The 25194-nt window shown below is 45.0% G+C and overlaps 1 protein-coding gene across 1 annotated transcript; it reads right to left on the bottom strand.

Annotated features, from left to right (window-relative positions):
- Window positions 1–4752: 4752 nt before the first annotated feature.
- On the bottom strand, window positions 4753–24942 carry LOC138420995 (membrane-spanning 4-domains subfamily A member 12-like). Its single transcript, XM_069554730.1, has 6 exons — window positions 24848–24942; window positions 22622–22765; window positions 19450–19506; window positions 11375–11494; window positions 9393–9513; window positions 4753–4787 (listed from the first exon to the last, which is right to left on the bottom strand). Exons 1-6 carry the CDS (start codon window positions 24890–24892, stop codon window positions 4753–4755), a joined length of 522 nt encoding a protein of 173 aa, XP_069410831.1. The 5' UTR covers window positions 24893–24942.
- Between the last annotated feature and the right edge of the window lie 252 nt (window positions 24943–25194).

The following is a 25194-nucleotide window of genomic DNA, read 5'->3' on the forward strand; positions in this document are numbered from 1 at the left end:
AGATACAGATTTCCGTGCATCTGTTATCCCTGACCTCCGAATTCATCCTTGCTTTTTCACATTTTTTGGAACCTTCTGTTTCTGGTTGAATTCTGAGTCTCTTTTGTGGTGTGAGTTTGCTCCTTTATTACTCTTTCTTACTCTTATCCCCTAGAAGGGATGTCCTAGAAGGGATGTCCTAGAAGGGATGTCCTAGAGGGGATGATACCACACGCTGCTTTCTTTCTTGGTCTGGCTGAGTTCGCCTAGACTATGTTCCTCCGAGGTCCATCCTTGTGATTACTGCCGGCATGGTTTCAGTGGCCATCCTGCGTGGCTGTGTAATGCTCCACTGCATATATGTGTGACACCTTCTTTACCTTTTAATCTGTCCCGCTGCATCCTGCTGGTTCTCTGTCTTGGCTCTTGTAAGCAGTGCTGCCGTGAGTGTGGGGTGCGCGTGTGTTTTGGAATGGTGGTTTTCTTGGGCTACAGGCCCAGACTGTGGGCTGCGCTGTCTTGACATCTTGTTTTCTGGCATGCAGACACACAGGCTTTCCCGCAGCTGTTGCTAATGTCCCTTCCAACGCCCGTGTGAGGGGCTCGCTCTTCTCCTAGCTGTCGCGTGCGTTTATTGTTTGTAGAATCGTGAGTATGGCCGTTCTGACAGGTGAGATTGGATCGCTTGCTGTCGCTTTGCCTGATATTCACCCTGTCCTATTTAGGGATATAGACCATCTTGTTCTCTGGCCATTTGGGGATTTTTATTCTTTTTGTCTTTACTTTAAAGGGTGTGGGGAAAGTTAACCTTGCAGTTGGCTTCTTCAAAGTTGGTTGTCTTTGCAGTTGATTTCCGCAGTACTCACCCCAGGTCCTTTCCTGAGGGCAGCTGTCAGTAACAGCCCCGCAGGCCTTGTGACTTGGAGGGACCAGTAAGCACAGGTGCTAAAGCTGTAGTTACGGGAAATGTCCACAGGGAGGCAGCACTTCTTCATGCCCATCTCTGGCTCCACCTGTAACCGGAGCCTCAGGGAAAGTCAGCTCCCTAGGCTGTGAGTTAATGTGGAATGTGCTGAGCAACCACCCAAGGGCTTGTGTCTCACTACTTCTTCCCCCTGCAGCCTCACCCCTCCGCTCCAGAGTTCTGTGTACCTGGGACACCCCTCCCTGCTGAGGAACCTCGGCGGCTGCACTCTCGGGACGGAGGCTTCAGCTGGGGACCACCTCCCCGCAGATCTGGATGCCTGGTGACTTGACCCTGGTCCTTGAGGCCAGACAGTTGTGTCACCGTCAGGGGGCACAGGGCAGACGAGACAGTTCAGGTTTAAGAGGGGTCTCAGTGCAGGACACCCTACCAGGCGTGTTAGCCCCAACCCAGTCCTTGGGAGTCAGACCTGCTCTGGTCCGAGGGATCGGCTAGCATCCCATGCCAGGGACATCTGAGGGAGTAAACTAGGCAACGCTCTCCTCCCTTTTCTGTCTCTTTAATCGCATGCTAGATCACACGCCTGGGTCTTCTTAATCACATGGACCACACAGCCTATGGCATAAGCCCTCTTGGAGGAGGTGGCCATTAGTCCCACCCACCATAGAGCTGCGGGGCAGATGGCCCACAGACTGCAGAACAATCACACCAGAGAAGTTCTCACTCTGTTAGAAAGTTCTAGGGCCCACAGAAGACTTCCCAACCTGGAATCTGGCAAAGGGGCTGAGAACCCCCAGGGCATTTGACTTTGGAGGCTGGTGGGATTCGATTACAGAACTTGCACTGGGCAGGAACACAGACTCTTGGAGGGCACAAGCAAACCCTTGTGCGACTAGAAACCAGGAGAAAGGAGCAGTGACCCTGCAGGAGGCTGACCCAGACGCCCCGTGAGTGTCCAGGAGCCTCCGGCAGAGGCGCGGGCCGGCGGTGGCCTGCTGCAGGGTTGGGGCACTGAGTGCAGCAGTGCATCATGGGACCTTTTGAAGGAGGTCACGATTATCTTCATCACCTCCACCACAGTTTGGCCTCAGGTCAAACAACAGGGAGGGAACACAGCCCCGCCCATCAACAGAAATTTGAATTAAAGATTTACTGAGCATGGCCCCTGTCAGAACAGTTTCCCCCTCAGTCTCTCCCATTAGGAAGCTTCCATAAGCCTCTTATCCTTTTCCATCAGAGGCCAGACAGACTGAAAACCACAGTCACAGATCACATGGACCACAGCCCTGTCCAAGTCAATGAAACCAATGAGCCATGGCCTGTGGGGCCACCAACACGGACGGATCACATGGACCACAGCCTGGTCCAAGTCAGTGAAACTATATGAGCCATGCCCGTGGGGCAACCCAAGACGGACAAGCCATGGCGGAGAGTTCTGACCACAGCCCTGTCCAAGTCAATGAAACCATGAGCCATGCCATGTAAGGCCACCCAAGACGGACAAGCCATGGTGGAGAGGTCTGCCAAAATGTGGTCCACTGGAGAAGGGAATGGCAAACCACTTCAGTATTCTTGCCGTGAGAACCCCATGAACAGTATGAAAAGGCAAAAAGATATGACACTGAAAGAGGAACTCCCCAGGTTGGTAGGTGCCCAATATGCTACTGGAGATCAGTGGAGAAGTAACTCCAGAAATAAGAGACAGAGCCAAAGCAAAACCAACACCCAGTTGTGGATGTGACTGGTGAAGGAAGCAAAGTCCGATGCTGAAAAGAGCAACATTTCATAGGAACCTGGAATGTTAGGTCTGTGAGTCAAGTTCATGTCCCTCTGAAACCTATGCAAGAAGGACCCTTCTTGGCCTCTTTCTTACTTCTGCTGATTTTCCGGTAATCTTGGTGTCACTGTTTCATAGCTCATAGACACATCTCTCCAACCTTCTGTCTTCATGTGATGTATTCCCTGTGAGTCTTCACATAACCCTTGTGTGTATGTCTATCTCAGTGTCCAAATTTCCCCTCTTTATAAGGACACCAGTCATATTTTATCAAGGGCCCATCCTAATGACCTCATTTGAACTTGGTTATTTCTGTAAAGATCCTATTTTCAAATAAGGTCCCATGATGAGGTGCTGGGGATTAGGACTCTACCATAGCTTTTCTGGAGGCTTCCCTAGTGGATCTCTTGGAGAAGAAAATGGCAGCCCACTCCAGTATTCTTGCCTGGAGAATCCCATGGACAGAAGAGCCTGTCAAGCCCCAGTCTATGGGGTCACAGAGAGTTGGACGCAACTGCGTGACTAACATACAATTCACTTCCCTGGTGAATCAGATGGTAAAGAATCTGCCTGAAATGCAGGAGCTGCTACTCTTAAGTCACTTCAATTGTGTCCAACTCTGTGCGACCCCATAGACGGCAGCCCACCAGGCTCCACCATCCCTGGGATTCTCCAGGCAAGAACACTGGAGTGGGTTGCCATTTCCTTCTCCAGTGCATGAAAGTGAAAAGTGAAAGTGAAGTCACTCAGTCACTCACTCCTTGCGACCCCATGGACTGCAGCCTACCAGGCTCCTCTGTCCATGGGATTTTCCAGGCAGGAGTACTGGAGTTGGTGGCCATTGCCTTCTCCAGAAATGCAGGAGACCTGGGTTCAATTCCTAGGCCAGGAAGATCTGCTGGAGAAGGGAATGGCTACCCACTATAGTATTCTTGCCTGGAGAATTCCACAGACAGAGGAGCCTGGTGGGCTACAGTCCGTGGGGTCACAAAGAGTGAGTGACTGAGTGACTTCACTTTCACTTTCTTCTTTATCACTTTTATGAGAGATGCGATTCAGCCCATAGTAGCACCTCTTAGCAAGCTCTCAATTGATCTTTTGAGTGTATCTTCTGCTTTTGGAAGTGGACTCTCATCACCAATTCTTGGAAAATGGGAAGAACTCCACATAGCTCTAACGTCATCATGCTGCAGTTATAATAAGAGCTAATAAATGATGACTGGATGGCATCACTGACTCGATGGACGTGAGTCTGAGTGAACTCCGGGAGTTGGTGATGGACACGGAGGCCTGGCGTGCTGCGATTCATGGGGTCGCAAAGAGTCGGATGCGACTGAGCGACTGAGCTGAACTGCACTGAATAAATGCTGACTAAAAATTTACTGAGGGATTACCATAAACTAGGTGCTGCTGTAAGTCTTTCTGGGATGTTTTGTCACTAACCCTTGCCTCTGCTCTGTGGTCCAGGGACTGTTACTTCTGCTTGGTGAGTGTGTTAGCTGCTCAGTCGTGTCCAACTCTCTGTGACCCTGTGGACTGTAGCCTGCCAGGCATCCATGGAATTCTCCAGACAAGACTACTGGAGTGGGTTGTCTTTCCCTTCTGCAGGGGATCTTCCCGACCCAGGGACTGAACCCATGTTTCCTGCATTTCAGGCGGATTCTTTACCACCTGAGCCACCATGGGTGAGGAATAACCACCTAGGGGCTTGCTATTGCTACATCGGCATCCTGCCTGCTTCCAAAGTTAGAGCCTCCTTCTTTCAGATGGAATCCCTTCCCTCAGGCCAGTCTCCTCCAATGTGAGATAAAGTGGGCATTCAACATTACTTTCCTATATTCCCCAGACTGATTTCATTTTTCCATGTTAACTCAGATTGGCTTTTATGAAAGGAACAGTCAACTTGTCATCAGATTGCGTCCTTTATTGAAGAGGTCGGGAAAAGGAGCACCGGAGAAGACTTCATTAGGATGCATTTTCCATGAGGTCTCTTGAAAGAAAAAGTCATGGAGTTCTTCACTAATTCACAGTTAATCTTTTCTTGACTGGAGTCACGCTGGTTCTTTGGAAATTATGAAGGCACAGAGGATTCAGACAGTGTGTAACCTGGGGTGATTAGAGTGATAGCAGATTCTTCATTATTATACTGTAATATAATAACATTATCCTTAGCCACTGAGTCAAAACAAGATAAAACAATAGCAATAACAAACATGTAAGCCTGTGGGACCAGTGGAAAGCATACAAAGAGAACAGCATCTGCCCTGTCCTGGGGCCAAAGACACACTGGACCCAAGGCCCACCAGAAACTGGTGGCTCCAGTGGATTACAAACCACCATGTTAAACTGAACTGTGACTCTTTGCAAAACGACTTTCACCTTCAGCTGGACATTTATGGGTCTCAAGATTCCTCCTGGATCCTCTACTTCATGTTCTGGGTCAGAGAGAGAAATGTCCTTCTAGAGTGGACAGCTGTCTGGCTCAGATTACGGGGTTTGGGGGAGTCCCTGCGGCTGCAAGAAGGCATTCTGACACTGACAGTGTCACCCCCGCCCCAGTGAGGCTCCGGTTGGTCTTTTTGCATTTTAAGGTGGCAGCAGAATATGTTACATTAACACAGACACAAAAAACTGAAAATAATGAACATTTTGAACAGTTTTATATTCAAGTGAAGTACAGATCAGCATTTAAAGCTAAGCTCAACAGTTATTGAGTTTTGGAATTAGAAATAAAGCGTAAGCAGTTTATGTAACTAATCTACTACTTTGCATCTACTAATTTTAGCTATTGAAAAGCATTGAGTGTGAGCCTAACATATGAAACATTGATGAAATTCCTAAATACCTTTCAAGTTTATCCTCTTTTCTCTACAGTTCAAATTTAGGAGTCGTCATTTGGCTCTAATGTGGCCTTTGCTGAAGCAATCATCTAAGTGTCCTTGTCTCTAGGCTTGTTCTTCAGTTCCATCTCTATTCTTCAGGTGAGTGAGTTCTTCAAAATCTCGCTCCTACACCTTTATCTAAATTCATCATGGCAATTCCATCCCCTTTGCCATTATTCAGTTCAGAAAGGGGCTGGACTAAGGCAACTGGGCCAGTGTAAGGTAAAGAAAGTCTTCCCTTTGGCTTCTGAGAAAGAGAAACCATTTTCTTCTGCTGGATGTGAACCAGGAAGTATGCATCTTACAACTTTAAAATTAAGATGAAGTTGCAGAGGACGGCAGAAGGAACTTGGATCACTGATACCATCACTGAGCAGCTGAGCCCGTGGATCCAGAAGTCCCTTACGTGGGAACTTGCTGTTATAAGACATGTTTTCTGATTAATTAAGCATTTTGAGTTGGGAGATCTGTAATTTGCTGCCGAAAATATTCTCATGGAAATAATGATACAACCATAAAGCTTGATAAAGAAGCACTGCTGTGTAAAAGCCTTCCGTAGCATGCTGTTACTTACAGACTAAATCCCAAACTCTTGTAAGCTGGTTTAGCTGTGTTAGAACTTGGTCTCAATTTGCTTCTCTGCCTTCATTTTCCAGTTATCTCCGCTACACACTTATCCTATGCGTGTGTGTGCGCTCAGTGGTGTCTGACTGTTTGTGCCCTCATGGGCTGTAGCCCGCCAGGCTCCTCTGTCCATGGGGTTCTCCAGGCAAGAACACCGGAGTGGGCTTCCACGCCCTCCTCCAGGGCACCCTCCCGACCCAGGGATCGAAGCTGCCTCTCGTGCCTCTTGCATTACAGGTGGGTTCTTCACCATTGAGCCACCCTGGAAGCCCACAGCATCCCATAGGAGTCCCACAAGTATCTGTTCTTCTGGATCCAGGCAGTGTTAGATTGCCTTATTAGTGTGCAGCTTTTTTGGAGGGATTAATGACTGATTTTTATTTTGAAAGAATTTAGAGGGAAGAAGATAAGATTATCAGCCATTACAATCTATTAATATTTCCTTCTATCAATCTTTAGTGACTGTTTCTTTTATTCTATCAATACCATTTACTATAATAGATTGATTTTTTCAATCTAAGAAATTGTGCTAAAATATATGTAATATTTAAAACATCTTAATCAATTTAAAAATTGATTTGTCTTGAAAGTGGTTTTAAATATGTAGATTTTATTGTGCAACCATCACCGCCATTTCTCTCCATAGTCTTTTTCATTTTGTGAAACTGAAACTCTGTCCCATTAAGCAGTAACATCACATGACCTGTTCTCCAGTCTCAGCAACTATCCTTTCACTTTCTGCCTTATAATTTCCATTATTCTAAGTATCTCATATAAGTGGAATGATACAACATTTGTGTTTTTCTGATTGGCTTATTTCACTTAGTGTAACATCGCCAAAGTTTATTCAAGTTGTAGCATATGCCAGAATTCCCTTCCTTCTAAGTCTGAGTAATAGTCCATTGTATGGATATGCCACGTTTGGCTTATGCATTTATCTGTCAATGGAAACGTGGATTGCTATGTTTCGGCTGTTGTAAATAATGCTGCTATTGAACATGAGTATACAGACATCTCTTTGAGACCCTGCTTTCAATTTTTTTTGGGTATATATCCAGAAGTGGAATTGCTATTTCATATGATAATTCTATGTTTATTTTTTGAGTACTCACCATATTGTTTTCCATAAAGTTTGTACTATTTCACATTCTCAATAACAGCATACAAGGGTTTCAATTTTTTTCACATCCTCACCAACAATTATTTTCTGCTTAAAAAATCTATTAGCCATTCTAATGGGTGTGAGATAGTATCTCTCTTTTTTTTTTAAACTCTTATTTCTTTATTATTGTTTTCGTTGCACTGGTCTTCACTTCCTTAACTGCCTTCAACAAACAAAATTTTCAGTCTTTGCTGAGAAGCTGTGTGTATGCATGTGTGTGTGTGTGTGTGTGTGTGTGTGTGTGTGTGTTGGGGATAAGTCTTTAAAGCTCTGGGACACAGTTGGCAACTCTGCCTTAGCCATCGCTCCTTGCTTGCAGACAGCCTCAGGCCAACCAGAGGTGGGAGACAAGGGCGTTCTCAGGTTTTCCCTCGGCATGTACACAACCCTGCTTATGCACTTGGCCTTTATTATTTCCAAGTTATTGTCATAGTTTTAAAGTCCCTTATGGATACAGTGTGTGTGTGTGTCAGTTGCTCAGTCATGTCCGACTCTGTGATCCCATGGACAGTAGCCTGCCAGGCTCCTCTATTCAGTCCATGGAATTCTCCAGGTAAGAATACTGGAGTGAGCAGCCATTCCCTTCTCCAGGGCATCTTCCCAACCAAAGGATCAAACCTGGGTCTTCTGTACTGCAGGTAGATTTGTTACCATCTGAGCCACAAGGGAAACCATGGACATTGTACTCTACAGTTTTTTTGTTTTTTAAGTTATTTGATCAGCCTTTTGTATTCCCCAAATGTCATCCTTGATTTAGGCAGACATGATGCTAAGTACCACTGTCTGTTCAAATACCCCATGGATGGATGATCCTGGTAGGCTACAGTCCATGGGGTCACAAAGAGTCAGACACGACTGAGCGACTTCACTTTCATTTTGATCAGCCTTTTGTATTCCCCAACTGTCATCCTTGATTTAGGCAGACATGATGCTAAGTGCCACCGTCTGTTCAAACACCCCAGGGAGAAAGCTGTTCACAGTGACTAAGCTTTGAGTGAGGTCAGATTAAGACGAGGCTTGCCAGTGGAGATTTCTAGGGAGCTGCCAGACAAGTTAATAAACATTCTCTAGGAATAGGGCTCTTTTGGGAGAATTCCAATACCACCCCCTTTTTTGTAGTTGTTAGGCTGGTGTTTTTCACAAGTTCTGTGGTTGCCAGGTTGTTTAATTTAAAGGCTACTATGGAGATGGGGCAAGGAGGATGGGAATGTGACAGGTTAAAGCGCCGCGGACCTCACTGTTTTTGCCAAGATACCGCCATTTTTCTTGAATAAGTGCTTCTTGGATTATTGCAATTTTAAAACTAATTTCCAGATTTCTGAAAAAGTTGATTTTGACAACTTTTTGCCAATGTTCTCCTGTATTTTATGGAAGAATGGGTTTTAGAGATCCTTATTCTTTTATTCCAGAAGTATTCTCTGAAGTGGCCTCTAAAATCTCCATTTTCTGAAGGCATTTGTGCTTCTGTGTGCTCAGTCATGTCTGACTCTTTGCAACCCCATGGACTGTAGCCTGCCAGGCTCCTCTGTCTGTGGAATTTTCCAGGCAAAAATACTGAAGTGGGTCGCCATTTCCTTCTCTGGGGGATCTTCTCCGACCCAGATTGAATGAAACTGCACCTTCTGCATTGCAGACAGAGTCTTTACCTGCTGAGCCATCTGGGAAGGCATTTGAAGATCCCAGATTTCAGAAGCCAACATTTCATAACTAAATTTGAACCTCTGAGTCTGTAGCACTCAGTGTTCGCATATTTGGTATGCCCTGTGAAACCTCTGCAGTTTACATTTGCTCTATGAGTCTCCTGGGAGATGCCAGTTCTAAAAAACATAATTCTCCCACAACTTTTCCCAAGACAAGTTGTTTAGGTTCCATTTTTCACAGGATCAAGCAACTGACATTTTAGCATATTTTCTGCTGCCACTGACCTCAGCTCAGAAGCAACTCTTCCGTCCCTCAAGTCTAGCTGAGCTTTGGTCCCTCAGAGAGAGGCTGTGGCAGGAGCTGTTTCATTCTGATCTGTCAGCCGGAAACAAAGCTACTTACTTTCTGTTTTGGATTCTGGATGATGCAATGCTTGCACAATCCAGGACAGGATTATGCTTACAACGATCAGCTCTGTGACACTGCTGAAGAGCAAATACTGTAAAAGCATACCGCCAGCTAACTGAATTAAAAAAGAAGAGAAGCATTCCTCCTGTTAATTAATCATTTACAAACTATACAGGAACAACGTTCAGAAAATAGGGTAAAAATCATTCATCCCAACAGTCTCACATACCTATGATGATTTGGGGGGTATTTTTCATAAAAATAAAATGTTTCAAATTTTACCTAGTGCTTATATATGTGTCGCACATTATGCTAAGCACTTTCATTTAAGAACAGCCCTACAAGTAGGGAGCTTTGATTTCCATTTTACACGTGAAAAGCAGACTGAGCAGTGGAGAGATGGCCTGTGGGACCATGCGCTACACTGGCGCCCAACCTCTTCTTGCAGTCTCTCGTTTAATGAGGGTGACTAGGGACCTGTGTTTTATGTTTTCCCCGGCGCATGCATAGTCGGCATGTTCTGTGTTCTTCTAACTCACGTATCGTGAGCGCTGCGGCACGTGTTTACGTGACCTGTGTTTTAGGCTTCCCCCGGCACGTGTGCAGTAGGCATGTTCTGTGTTCTTCTAACTCATGTAGCGTGAGCGCTGCGGCGCGTGTCAGGTGGAATTGTTCTCCCTCTGCCTCCACATTTCTACTGCGCTCCCAAGTAGGAGTTTTCGCTTTGTGAGCAATAGATATGGCTTCCGGTGCTTTTTCATGCTCTTCACTTACAATTCCCCATGTGAAAAGCAGGGATTTATCAAATTGTTGATTTTTGAGAGGAGGAAGCCAGCTCCCTCCAGAACGATCTGTGCTTGCAGCTATGAGTTCTTCTTCTCAGCATCTGGAAGTTTCAGGGCCACTGTAGGGAGACTGGTGGTCTAAACATAACTAGCAGGATGAGTTTAATTCAAAAGGAGAGGTATCAGTACATTAGCAGGTTAATTTTGGCCAAAGATTTAAAACTTTTTCTCCAACTATGGTGGTGATGGTGGTATTGGTATTGTTCAGTCACTAAGTCGTGTCCCACTCTTTGCAACCCCGTGGACTGCAGTACACCAGGCTCCCGTTTCCTCCACGATCTACCAGAGTGTGCTCAAATTCATGTCCCTGGAGTCAATGATGCCACCTAACCATCTCATCCTCTGCCATCCCCTTCTCCTCATGCCTTTAATCTTTCCCAGCATCAGGGTCTTTCCTAAGGAGTCAGTTCTTCACATCAGGTGGCCAAAGTATTCGAGTTTCAGCTTCAGCATCAGTCCTTCCAGTGAATATTCAGGACTGATTTCCTTTAGGATGGACTGGTTTGATCTTGCACTCCAAGGGACTCTCAAGAGTCTTCTCCATACCGCAGTTCGAAAGCATCAATTCTTCCTCACTCAACTATGGTAATCAACAATAAAGCTGATAATTTCAGCTATATCTGCTTGATTCTGTCTTTGCTCCTTTGGTTCAGAACATGAGAGAAGGAGAGTGGATGGCTGCTTACTGGGCTCCCATGCTAGCTTCTTAGGGCTACTGTGATGAAGTATCACAATTCAGTGGCTTAACACAACTGAAATGTGTTTTCTCACAGGCCTGGAAGGTAAAAGTCAAAAGGAATGTACTGGTCTGACGCTGTTCCTTCCAAAGCCCCCTCGGGGGGAGGGTTCTTCCTTGCCTCTTCCAGCCCTGGAAGCCCCAGGTGTTCCTCTTTTTCTGAAGTTTTTACTGTTTCCAAATACTAAAGGAAAACTGATTTTTAAAATATTCCCGTGAAAAAAATTTGGAGGAAATACAGGTTTTTTTTTTTTCAATATTTCTCTGCCAAAGATGTTTGATAACTTTGGTTGTCTTTTCCATACCTTTCTCATTGCAAACATACACCATTCATCATAGTTTTTTTCAGTTATATCTAAAATTTTGATCCAGTTATTGTTAAATTTGGTACCTACCTGTGACCAAACATAGTCTTCCATTTTTGCAGCATAGGAGAAACACGCGATACATAATATAATTGAACCACATGCAGAAAAGCAGGCGCTAAAGATGCTCATGACAATGGTGGATATCAGCTGTGACAGACACACAGGAGAGCTGATCAGGAGCAGCAGAAGCAGATTCTGATGAAGCAACCAGTCTAGCCATCAGCTAGGGAACATTTCAGCTAAAATTTTAATCTGATTTTCTGGCATTTTACTGCACTTACTAGCAGGACTCTGAGTTAAATTTGTCTAGTAACCAATTAGGATAAAAAATTTTTTTCAGAAGATATATTTATTTATTCAACAAATAATTATACAGTGCCTACAACATGCTAAATATTGTGTTAAGGATAAACTCAGACTTCAACTGAAGAATCTTATAATCAAATGGGGGAGGCAAAATGATACTTCATGTGATAAAAATTCAATAAATAATGAGCTTAAGTCTAGCATCTGCCAATGTCATCCTCCTTCAGTAATGCCACTTCAGTACTTAAAACCTTTCCATAGTCCCAGCATCCTTCCAGACAGCATGGAGGGCCTTACAGGAGCCGTGAAGAGAGGCTGTATCCCTTTTCAAAGATGCTGCATGCATTTTTGTATATGTGAGGACAGTTACATTTTAAAGAGGATTTTTAAAAAACTAATAATGGAAAGAAGGATGTGCTTTGATGCTGGTTAACAAAAAGAAAGGATCATAGTGGCAACATTAATGTTTGGTTGTCCAGTCGTCAACCCCCTTCCTACTTTAAGGGCTCTTCTCATTGTTCTAGTCTTTATGAGAGATGTTTATCAAACTTCTATGAAAGTCAGAGGGAGGTCCTTCCTGTCTTCAATCTATAGAGCCAGAGTCAGACCACAGCTAATGAGATGCTCCTCTTAAGGACTATAAACCTTGAGCAAGTAACTTAAAGATGAACAAAAGATTAGGATTCATTCCTAGAAGAGAGAGCTGTGATGTTATGCAGAGGCAGGCAGTGGGAACCTGGACTGCTAGGTATCTAATGATGGTAACAATGTGGCAAGATATGCCTCCCTAAAAGGAATACTTCTGTTGTACTACTGCGCTTTCTTTTTCTGGTTCTCCGGGACTCCCTCAGATCCTGTTTATTTTCTAAGACTAGTCCTTCATCTCCTGTAGATGCTACAAGCCTGGCATCTTCTCAATGTTTCTCATTTTTCCTTGGATAGCCAGACTCAGTTCACAGTGGCAGACAAAGTTGAGAAAGAGAGCAGTGTATGCGCATTATGGGAAAGAGAGCAGTGTATGCACAGCTTCAGAAACATGGGGAAGTGGCAGTTCCAGAAAGCTCCTGGCATTTGATGTGGCTGAAATGTGAAATGCTGAAGGGGAGTTGGGTTACATGTGATCAGAGAAGTGGGTGAGGGATGGAAAATGAAGAACCTAGTTTCTGTGCTGAGGATTTTAAAATTTTATCTTTATGTACATATAGAGCTGCTGGGAGTATCAGCCAGAGGGCCTCTTCCTTAGTAAAGATCCAGGCTGTGGCATGCTCCAGAAAGTGCCCACTACTCCTGCCTCTGCACACTTACCCTGTATCCACTTATGAGGTCCCTCATCCCATGAGTCAGGGCTGGGCAGATGAAGAGAGCCCCTTTCTCTAGGTTGGGGGAAAGAGAACAGTGATTCATCTTTATGAACCAGGATCACCTAAAGAAAGATATGTGTGTTCCAAAAAAGTCTAATTGAACATTTGAATTAAATACACAACATCATTACTTTTGAGGGATCCTGTTTCTAGTGTGAAAGTCTGAGGAACATCAAGGAGCAACTCCCCACTGAAACTCGTGAATGTTACTAAAAATAAACCCAATCACTTAAAAATCTCTGGAAACAGTCCTCAGGGCATACAGCAAATGAAGAAATATTTATTCAAGAAAATCTACTAAAACTCAGTACAAACTGTGAGTCTGTGGTATATGAACTGAGGTCTGCACCCTCTTGTCTCTTCTCAGCAAGGCAAGACCACTCCAAATCTTTCCCTTCATCCCCTAGTCAGAGTTTCATCTAATGCTACCTTCCCTGGAGGCACAGGTCATTTAATTAGCATGTCTAATCCTGTGCCCAGCCACCTGTTGCCCAGGCTACGTCCCAGTGCATGCAGCCTAGAGAAGGGGGGTCTCTTCATCTGCCGAGCCCCCCACTTATGGGATAGGGGGTACCTTGGATGTGGTATCAGTGAGTCCTGGGCCCTGACCAACCATGCCCTGGCTTATGGGGTCAGGGCTCCACGTCATGAGAGGCAAACAGAGGAGACCTGGGCCGCTGCCACCTTCACCAAGCCCTCAGCTCTTAAAGTGGAGGAGTCACTCAGAGAGAAGCACTCCATTGTCCTTGACACCCAGCACATTCTAGCACCAGAGCCCTGGCTTAGAGAATTTGTCCAGAGGAAAAGGAAACTATAAAAAGAGGGCTTCGATCTCCCCAAGGGAGATGACTTCATTTGTAGCAGAGGAAAAGACTCTGATGCTGGGAGGGATTGGGGGCAGGAGAAGGGGACGACAGAAGATGAGATGGCTGGATGGCATCACCGACTCGATGGACATGGGTTTGGATGGACTCTGGGAGTTGGTGATGGACAGGGAGGCCTGGTGGGCTGTGATTCATGGGGTCGCAAAGAGTCAGACACGACTGAGCGACTGAACTGAACTGAACTGAACTGATGGAGAAATCTAGGCCTAAGGGTGTTCTCATAAATAGTTGAAGTGTTAAGGGAAACACTGACTGAAACCGCCCACCCTGGCTAGACAAGGTAGTAGCCACTTTAAGGAGTTATTTTAACAGCAGGAGGTCTTGGTAAGGAATGTGGAACCAACAAGCCACTACCAACCGGAAGAATTTGGGAAAGGTCAAAAGGAGAGAGGAGACCCCAGTCCACAAGTCCTATCGACCTCCCAGGATCCTCCTTGTTGGAACATCTTGGGTGAGCGATGTGTGCACCACAAGAAAGGACCCTGAGTCAGAATGATTGGCCAGAGACCATCTGGAAACCAACCCCGTTACCATGAAAGCTGAGACTGTGAGCCACGCGGCAGAGCAGCCTCCTGGGCTCCCTCACCCCCTGCTCTCCACCTGGGGGCCCCTTCCAGTAAAGCCTCTTGCTAACATCTGTCAGCATGTGTGTGTTCTTGGACAATTCATTTCTGAATGTTAGTCAAGAGTCCACTCTCAGGCCCTGGAAGGGGTCTCCCTTCCTGCAACAGAAGCTGTGGTGAAAGACAGTTTGAAGGAATTGATAAGATGCATAGGAGATCTAGGCTTTAACTGTAGGGAAGTTAATTCGCTAGAGAAATGGGGAAACAAACAGTTAGGAAGAGCCTTCCTGGGTTCAGAACAAATCTCTCCCTCAGGCTTTGCTCAGATGCCATCTTCTCAGTGAGATGAATTTGGATCATCTTATTTAAGCACACAAGCTCTCCCTGATGCCAGGAAAGACTGAGGGAAGGAGAAGAGGGCATTAGAGGGCGAGATGGCTGGATGGCATCACCGATGCAATGGATATGAACTTGGGCAAACTTTGGGAGATGGTGAGGGGCTCCAGGGAGGCCTGGCGTGCTGCAGTCCATGGAGTTGCAAAGAGTTGGACACGACTGAGCAACTGAACAAAAACAGCACTTAAGGCAGACAGACTCCCAAGGGCAGCCCTGCAGGTGTTGCCTCCACTGCCACGGTGGTTCTCACTTTCTCACATGTTACTGTTTCCTTATCTGTCATGTGCAATTTCTTTATCTTCCCATTACGATATAAGTGCCGCAGGGGCAAGAAATCTTTGTCTGTTTGTTCACCAAGGCATCCTACATACCAGAACTTGCCTCATGCTCAAGATGCTTTTTTTGAACTGAATTATTGGAATTTATAAAGAAAGTTTGGCACCGAAGAATTGATGCTTCCGAACTGTGGTGCTGGAGAAGACTCTTGAGAGTCCCTTGGACTGCAAGGGGATCCAACCAGTCCATCCTAAAGGAGATCAGTCCTGAGTGTTCACTGGAAGGACTGATGTTGAAGCTGAAACTCCAATACTTTGACCACCTGATGCGAATAACTGACTCATTTGAAAAGACCCTGATGCTGGGCAAGACTGAAGGCAGGAGGAGAAGGGGACGACAGAGGATGAGATGGTTGGATGGCATCACTGACTCAATGGACATGAGTCTGAGTAAACTCCGGGAACTGGTGATGGACAGAGGGGTTTGGTGTGCTGCAGTCCATGGAGTCGCAAAGAGTTGGACACGACTGAGCAACTGAACTGAGCTGACTGGAACTTAGAAACCTTAACGGTACATGAGGTGCATCATAGCACCCAAGAATAATAGAACACTATGCTGCCACCTGAGTAAATTTTCCAAGGCATTTTCCTGACTTGATAAGTAATTATAATCGATTTCGTTTTGTAGAATTGAGCCACGCTGATTTGGAAACTTCCTGGACTAGCATCCTTGGGGCAGAGGAGTGTTTGTGTTTCTGTGAAGAATGATATCACATGTTTCTAGAGAAGGAACTGGAACTACACTGGCTGAGACAAGAAGAAATGCTTACTTTTGCTACTTGAGGTTGGGGGAAGAATGATGAGGGGAGCCAGACTGTGGCTAGAACTTGGAAGTTATAGCCATCATCCTCTCCCACCATCCTTCTGGTAAAAAACAAAAACAAAAGCACTTTTGGTGAGTTTTTGTGACAACCAGTCAAGTGAAGTGAAAGTCGCTCAGTCATGTCCGACTGTTTGTGACCCCCTGGCTTAAAGTCCATGCCAGATCCTCCAGGCCAGAATACTGGAGTGGGTAGCCGTTCCCTTCTCCAGGGGATCTTCCAAACCCAGGGATCAAACCCAGGTCTCCCGCATTGCAAATTTATTCACACCTGTTTCCTTGGGTGTGAAGAAAAATGGAAATAGTCTGTGCAAATATGAAACTGAACTAGGATGATGTCAGTTGCCAATTAAAAATGGACAATTGCTGTCTGCCTCTGACAAGGATTAAATCACAAGCTGGTTTGACCCTTAACCTTCAACACCCACCTGAAAGAAGTTCAAGGTGGAGATCAGGAATGAGGCATTCTGTGCTCTGGGAAAAACTAGCCAAACAGGTCTTCAGATACTTAGATATTTTCAGAAGATTTTATGAGTCCGATTCTTGTATTTCCTCATATCTAGAAAAATACTAAAATCCTTCATGGTGACATCTGCTCCTTGTGAGTAACAGTATCTTTCATGAAACTAGCAGCAACTTTCATGAAGCTAGCAGTAACCTTCATGAAGCTAGCAGTAACCTTCATGAAACTAGCAGTAACCTTTATGAAACTAGCAGTAACCTTTATGAAACTAGCAGTAACCTTCATGAAGCTAGCAGTAACCTTTATGAAGCTAGCAGTAACCTTCATGAAACTAGCAGTAACCTTCATGAAACTAGCAGTAACCTTCATGAAGCTAGCAGTAACCTTTATGAAGCTAGCAGTAACCTTTATGAAACTAGCAGTAACCTTCATGAAGCTAGCAGTAACCTTCATGAAGCTAGCAGTAACCTTTATGAAGCTAGCAGCAACCTACATGAAGCTAGCAGTAACCTTCATGAAGCTAGCAGTAACCTTCATGAAGCTAGCAGTAACCTTCATGAAGCTAGCAGTAACCTTCATGAAGCTAGCAGCAACCTTCATGAAACTAGCAGTAACCTTCATGAAGCTAGCAGCAACCTTCATGAAGCTAGCAGTAACCTTCATGAAGCTAGCAGTAACCTTCATGAAGCTAGCGGTAACCTTCATGAAACTAGCAGTAACCTTCATGAAACTAGCGGTAACCTTCATGAAGCTAGCAGTAACCTTCATGAAGCTAGCGGTAACCTTTATGAAGCTAGCAGCAACCTTCATGAAACTAGCGGTAACCTTCATGAAGCTAGCAGTAACCTTCATGAAGCTAGCGGTAACCTTCATGAAGCTAGCAGTAACCTTCATGAAGCTAGCGGTAACCTTCATGAAACTAGCGGCAACCTTCATGAAACTAGCGGCAACCTTCATGAAGCTAGCGGTAACCTTCATGAAGCTAGCGGTAACCTTCATGAAACTAGCGGCAACCTTCATGAAGCTAGCGGTAACCTTTATGAAACTAGCGGTAACCTTTATGAAACTAGCGGTAACCTTCATGAAACTAGCAGCAACCTTTATGAAACTAGCAGTAACCTTTATGAAGCTAGCAGTAACCTTCATGAAACTAGCAGTAACCTTTATGAAGCTAGCAGTAACCTTTATGAAACTAGCAGTAACCTTTATGAAACTAGCAGTAACCTTCATGAAGCTAGCAGTAACCTTTATGAAACTAGCAGTAACCTTTATGAAATTAGCAGCAACCTTCATGAAACTAGCAGCAAGCTTCTGCAAAAAATGCTTGACTGCATGTCCTCCCCCTTCACCAAAATCACATATACACTGACTCTCCCTCCTGCCTGTTTGGAGCAGTTTCTCAGAGCTGTCTGAAATGCTGTCTCCTGGGCTATACTCTTCACTTTATCCCCAAATAAAGCTTCAGTTGGGGCTTTACAGGTGGTTCTAGTGGTAAAGAACCCTCTTGCCAATGTAGGAAACATAAGAGATGCGGGTTCAGTCTCTGGGTTGAGATGATCCCCTGGGGGAAGCATGGCAGCCCACTCTAGTCTTCCTGTCTGGAGAATCCCATGGACAGAGGAGCCCAGTGGGCTGTGGTCTATGGGGCCCCAGAGTCAGACACAACTGAGTGACTGAGCACAAAGCTTTCAACTCTCGTGTTGCACTCCACCTCCCCCCCCCCCCCCCCCGCCCCCCGCAGCCAACACAGTTTCAGGGATTTGCAAAATCACAAGGGCATTCACAGACTTTGGGGCCAACTCTACTTGCATCTTTGGGGCAAAAGTAACACCAGGTCACATCTGGGTCACATGTACATGCTGTGTGCAACTGTCCTTTATGCTTGCGTGCATGCTGTGCCAAGTCGCTCAGCTGTGTCTGACTCTTTGCAACCTTGTGGACTGTAGCCCTCCAGGCTTCTCTCTCCATGGGGTTCTCCAGGCCAGAAGACTGGAGTGGGTTGCCATGCCCTCCTCCAGGGGATCTTTCAGACCCAGGGATTGAATCTGCACCACCCGTGTCTCCTGCATTGGCAGGCAGGTTCTTTGCCACTGTTGCCACTGGGAAGCCTCATCCTTCATGCTTATTTACTCTTTTAACCCTCACAACCATCGTCTGAGGCAGGGAACTTCATGGGTCACTTTTTTTTTTTTTCAGATGAGGAGAGTGAAGCACAGTAATTTGCCCAAGTTCATGCAGCCAATTGGACAATCCATCTCCAGAGCTGTGATCCCAATCACAGTGGGGGAGGTTCTACAGGAGAAAGTGACTATCCTTTGTTGGATATACTTTAATGGTATCTGATTCATGTTCCAGTGTTATTCTCTAGATCTGAGTTTGCTGAAGGCAACTCTCTTTTCAAACATCATGTTGTCTTATCCCCTTCTCGCTGCTTTTGTCTCTTAGGTTAGAGCTCTGTTTGGCTATATTTTCCCTTCTCGGCACCCCTGGTGGCTCAGTGGTAAAGAATCTGCCTGTCAGTTCAGGAGACGTAGGTTTGATCCCTGGATCAAGAAGATCCCCTGGAGAAGAAAAAGGCAACTCATTCCAGTATTCTTGACTGGGAAATCCCAGGGACAGAGGAACCTGGAGGTTACAGTCCATGGGGTTGCAAAAACATCAGACACAACTTAGCAACTAAACAACAATGCCAACATACTCCACTAGATAGCTTGAATTGATTTTCCCATAAGAACCCTCTCATCTGACATCTTATAAAACTAACTCCTTGCACCCTCCTCAACACCCATACACCCTGCACACAAAGAGATGCACTGGAGGGCATCCTGATAACAAGTGTTTTTTTTTCCTATACAAACATTTGGAAAAGCAGTTTTTCCTCCTAGAAAAACTGACTGAAAAGCAATAATTTCTTCTCAGTGTGTTCCAGGCACAAGCCTGTCATCTCTGGTGTTGCCCCAAATGCCCCACGTACCTTATACCGCGTGGGCTTCTTCTGCGCGATGACAGCCATGGACCCCGACAGGAGGAACTGGGGGCAGAAACACGGGTCTGTAAACACCCACTTCTGGTGACGGGCCCCCAGACACGTTCCCTAATGCCAGCGGCATTCCTGAGCTCTAACGCATCGCTGAGTTCTCTGAAGAAGGCGGTTTTAACTATGTATTTCAGTTCTGTAGTGACCACTGGTAGACTCTAAGAAATGGACTCACCCTTTCTACAGAGAAGAAACGACATTTTAGTATTTGGTCATTAATGAACCCTTTGTACTGGTGATGGGGCTTAGGGACCTCACAAAGACTATGAGGGCCGAGGAGGCTGTACTTCACTTGTTTTGATTGCCATTTATTTGAGAGAACATTGCCCCACACCCATCACGCTGTAGAGAAAAAGATTTCATCAACTGAAAATAGTTTCAGAAAGCATTTGATCTGAAGATTTAGAGGCTGACTTCCACATAGTCTGTCTTAAGGACTGTTTGTTGCTCCTGGCAATTAGGGTTTTTTTTTTGAAATGCTTGTCTTATACCTGATCTGCATCTGCTCACAGCAGCTACAAAAGATGACTTATTTCAAGGGGGCTGGGGACCTTGCAGCCCGGGAAAGTGAGACCCTGTCATGAAAGCAGAAGCATTCTTAGCTTGATTAAAAAAAAACAAACAAAAAAACTCTGATACTTTTCCTGGGTCACTCTGTAAAATTTACTTACACTTTCTAAATCTTGGTTTCCTCATTCATTAAATGGGAATTAGTAACATTCTCTCATGAGGTTGGTTTTCCCATCATATAAAAGAGACCTGAAGTACTTTTTGAAACACGCCTGATATGCAGCAGATATGAAACTGAATAATTACTGCCTGTGACTGATTTCTTCTGTAATCTTCTCTTCCACATCATGGACTTGGGAATCCTTCTGGATGCCTTGTATTGGGCAATTCACTTTCACTGTATTCTGTCAGTGTAAAGCATTTCTCCTTATGACATATGGCCCTTTCCAGAAAGTTCTGGTGCTGATAAACGCCCTTCACTTGAGGACCAACCCTAAAGGAAAGTCTCTGAGGGAATATCTCTCATCTGGGGCACTGGTGACCAGACCCCCCCAGGGTTAAAACTGCTGTAGTACCATGTTTCAAGGGGCTTTCTTGGAAGCGCTAATGGTAAAGAATCTGCCTGCCAATGTAGGAGGCACCAGTTCAGTTCAGTCACTCAGTTGTGTCCGACTCTTTGCAACCCCATAGACTGCGGCATACGAGGCTTTCATGTCCAGCACCAACTCCTGGAGCTTACTCAAACTCGTGTCCATCGAGTCACTGATGCCATCCAACCATCTCATCCTCTGTCGTCCCCTTCTCCTCCTGCCTCAATCTTGCCCAGCATCAGGGTCTTTTCCAATGAGTCAGTTCTTTGCATCAGGTGGCCAAAGTATTGGAATTTCAGCTTCAGCATCAGTCCTTCCAATGAATATTCAGGTCTGCTTTCCTTTAGGATGGACTGGTTGGATTTCCTTGCAGTCCAAGGGACTCTCAAGAGTCTTCGCCAACACCACAGTTCAAAACCATCAATTCTTTGGTGCTCAGCTTTCTTTATATGCAACTCTCACATCCATACATGACCACTGGAAAAACCATAGCCTTGACTAGATGGACCTTTGTCGGAAAAGTAATGTCTCTGCTTTTTTATATGGTGTCTAGGTTGGTCATAGCTTTTCTTCCAAGGAGTGAGCGTCTTTTAATTTCATGGCTGCATTCACCATCTGCAGTGATTTTGGAGCTCCCCCAAAATAAAGTCTGACGCTGTTTCCACGGTTTCCCCATCTATTTGCCATGAAGTGATGGGACCAGATGCCATGATGTTTGTTTTCTGAATGTTGAGTTTTAAACCATCTTTTTCATTCTTCTCTTTCACTTTCATCAAGAGGCTCTTTAGTTTCTCTTCTCTTCCTGCCATAAGGGTGGTGTCATCTGCATATCTGATGACATATCTCCTGCATATGGGAGGAGGCATAAAAGGCGCATGTTTGATCCCTGGGTTGGGAAGATCCCCTTGAGAAGGAGAATGCAACCCACTCCAGTATTCTTGTCTGGAGAATCCTCATGGACAGAGGAAACTGTTGGGCTACAAGGGTCGCAAAGAGTTGGACATGACTGAAGAGACTTAGCATGCATGCAGCATGTTTCAGAGTCCTTTTCCCAAAGCACAGGGACTGTGTTACATTCAAATCTCCTCTCCCACAGCCTTGTTTTTGGTTGAGGAGTACGAAGGGAATTGGTCAAAGGCTAATAAAACCTTTTGCCCTCTAAGGAGAAATTTGGCCTTGGGTCAGCTTTGATGGAGAAAGAAATGGCAACCCACTCCAGTATTCTTGCCTGGAGAATCCCATGGAGGGAGGAGCCTGGTAGGCTACAGTCCATGAGGTCACAAAGAGTTGGACACAACTGAGCGACTTCACTTTCTTTCACTTTCTTTCAGCTTTGATACACTAGGAATATTAGTTGTGTTACTATGCCACATCACTTATGAATAAAATCCTTGATTGATGAATTGTTTCTGGATTGGTTGTAGCTATGAGCTTAAATTGACTTGTGGGAGACCACAGCTTTGGGTTTCCCTGAATACAGTGCCTTGGAATTAATCGTGAATGTCTCTGGCAGGTACCCTGGAAACTATGCTTATGCAGTTATTACAGTATCCTTCCTTACTCAAAACATCCACTTTAGAAACCGGTCTTAATTTCTTCACCCCATGTTTCTCTTTTCTGTTTCCTTGTGTAGTCTCTCTGAAAATCTCCAAAAATCATTAAGCTCAGGCCTTTGGATTTCCACTCTGCCAAAGAAGGGCATCATAGTTTCCCAAACAGCCACTCTCTTTATTACTCTTCAAACACACCCGTCAACATCATTTATACATGCACATGCCGTTCTCTGAAAGGGTTCATCAAGCATGAAACAAGCATAGAAATGCTTTCCCTAAGTATGCACTCCCCACCCCAGCCCAAAGCCTACCCTCCACTTTGTTAAGGCTGTTTCCGCAGTAAGATTTGCTGTTTAGAGTCAGATACTGGGTCTTTAGTCCATTGTTTGACCTCATGAGTAATTCACTTGATACATTAGAAAAAAGATGAAAGAAAAAATACCATGGTTTACTCACAAATGGTGATGACCATACTATGTACCCTAGTGTAAGTAATACAGGGATATAGCCAGTGCTTTTTATATCCTCTTCGCCAAGAAACAAGGAAGCACAGAGAAAACCCAGTGCGTAGTGAAACATGGTAAGAATTATTTGCACAGCCTGTGAGAAGAGAGAGTCATCATTATTACTCAAGTCAGGTCTATCACAGACGCATACAATCTGAGTGACTGAAAGGTCGTGGAATTGTCCTCCTTATGCTGGTATTTCTGAAGCAGTGATGAAAGACTTAACATGTCAAGGAGGATAAAGGGGCCACACTGGGGTCATTTAATGAAACTGGGAGTATTTGTCTTTGTTTTATAATAATCTTTGGAGGTAATTAACTTAAATCTAGTTGGTTCTAGCTAAGTGAAAAGCAGAGACCTATTTGTTTGGTCCAGGCAGACACACAACAGGAAGGAGATGTCTGGCTCTGGGGATGGCTCAGGCTGTCTTGACACTGGTCTCCTTTCTGCAGTTGCTTATCTGAGGCCGCCTCTAGTGCATACTTGGTCCTTTTGGACTTGGCTCCTTTCTTTCATCCTCTCTTGTCTGGGACTTGGACTTGGGTTTCCCTTTGCTTTTCACCATTCCCATACCCTGTGCTGACTTTTGTAACTACAGGCTGGACCAGAGCCCTAGGCTTTGTTAAAAAAACAAGCAAACCATGAGAAGGGATGCTCTCCAATGACTCCTGGTTTTCTGTAACTCTCATGTGAAGTGTGCTCATGTGCTGGGACTTGTTTGCCAGCTTGTGTGGAGCCTCACTCACACATGTGCCCAGAGCATCCTTGTCAGGCAGTGAAGGAGGCAGATGGGGAAGGTCAGTCTTCTGTTCTAGCCAGGCCTTCAACTGATTGGATGCGGCCCACCCACACATGGAGGGCAATCTGCCTTACTCAATGTCCACTGATTTAATTGTTAATCTCATTCAAAAGACATCCTCACAGACATACCCAAAACAATGAGGGCAAATATCTGGGTACCCTGTGGCCCAGGTAAGCTGACACATTCAATTAACTGTCACAGAATGTCAAGTGGTGATAGTACTCCTCTCCCTTAAAGATTACCTTGACCTTGAGATAACACATAATCACACATTTATTGGTGACTTGTGCCTCTATCTCCCACATGAAGGATGGCAGTTCAGGTTGGGATCAGATGGAGTTGCCCACTGATGACTCACTCTTCAATTTTAGCTTCTTTCTGGATTATAAATCCACTGACACTTTGATTTCAGTGAAGGACCCACGAGAGTTTAGTAGAAGAAACTAAATAGAAGACCCTAACCCTCAACCTCTCTTGAGGTGATGGATCGTACTGGTGGGTCAGAGGGCGGCCACGACAGGTTTATAGCTTCTCCACATTGTGATTAATGCCTTCCTGGCCAGATAAGGAGATAAGGAACAAGCAATCCAGACCCAAAACACCATGGTAATGCAGGATGGGTGTAGAGAAAACACATCTCCCCCCTTACCCTGCCCTATGTGAGACTTTGCTGCATTAAGGTACATTTCCATTCTGGAGGGGGGCTAAGTAGCTACCAACCAGCTGAGGGTGGTCACTGACTTGATATGGTGGAAGTTTTCCTGGCACAAGCTTCACTCTTGCTACCTTCAATCAAAATGTACTTCAAGCCCCCACAAATATTGGTGGATAATAGAAAAGGTTATAACCTTTTGTTAACATTAAAAAAAAAAAACAACCTAAAGCATTCTAAGGTTGAGGACAGATGAGAGGGAGGACACAATGCAGAATATGACCCACCTGACAGGATGATATGGGGAGCATAGTGAGATCACAGTGTTATCAAGCAGCCACAGGCCCCAGAGCCCCGTTGTCTAGAGGCCCTTCTGGCTTGGAGCCCATTGCTGGATCACCTCATCCATGATCTATAAGCCTGTTTCAAATTGTTTACAAGCAAACACAGGAAATGGGCCTTCTCAGGCTGATGAGGTTTGTAAGAAATCTCAGAGTATATTTTCTAGAACCCTGGGTAGGTTGTGATGACGTTGAACTGTTCAAAAATGGGTTGTGGATCCATAATTTGTGCCCAGTTAGCGCTACCCTAATTGGCACCACTCCACAACACTGTCATCAGCTTCTCTTCCCTAGGGAATAGATACGGTCAATGCCTCTTGCTTTTTCTATTAGGCAGATACAACACATCATTTATTAACCCAAGTAGCACTTAGTCCTTACCCCTAATGCTCTGGCCGCCATTCTTAAAGGATATCTTCTTGCCATTTTAATTAAGATATGGTCTAGAAATTATAGAGAATAAATTGACTCCTTTTCTGTAGAGAAATACGGAGAAAAATAATACTGATTATTTTTGAGATAAGGCACTTAATATTGCAGCCTGTGGTTTTCTACTACTTTCCATGAGGGAAGCTTCTTTGATCCACCTACTTATGTTACTCTTTGCTATGTGGCTAACAACTTCCTGTCAAAACCCGAGAGCTATGGCTCAGATTTTATGCTTTCATCATGGTCTCTAAATGAGACTGAGTAAATGCCTTTTGAGGTAGGTACCTCCACTCCTATTC

The sequence above is a fragment of the Ovis canadensis genome, chromosome 15 (genome assembly GCF_042477335.2).
Source record: "Ovis canadensis isolate MfBH-ARS-UI-01 breed Bighorn chromosome 15, ARS-UI_OviCan_v2, whole genome shotgun sequence".
Lineage (NCBI taxonomy): Eukaryota > Metazoa > Chordata > Mammalia > Artiodactyla > Bovidae > Ovis > Ovis canadensis.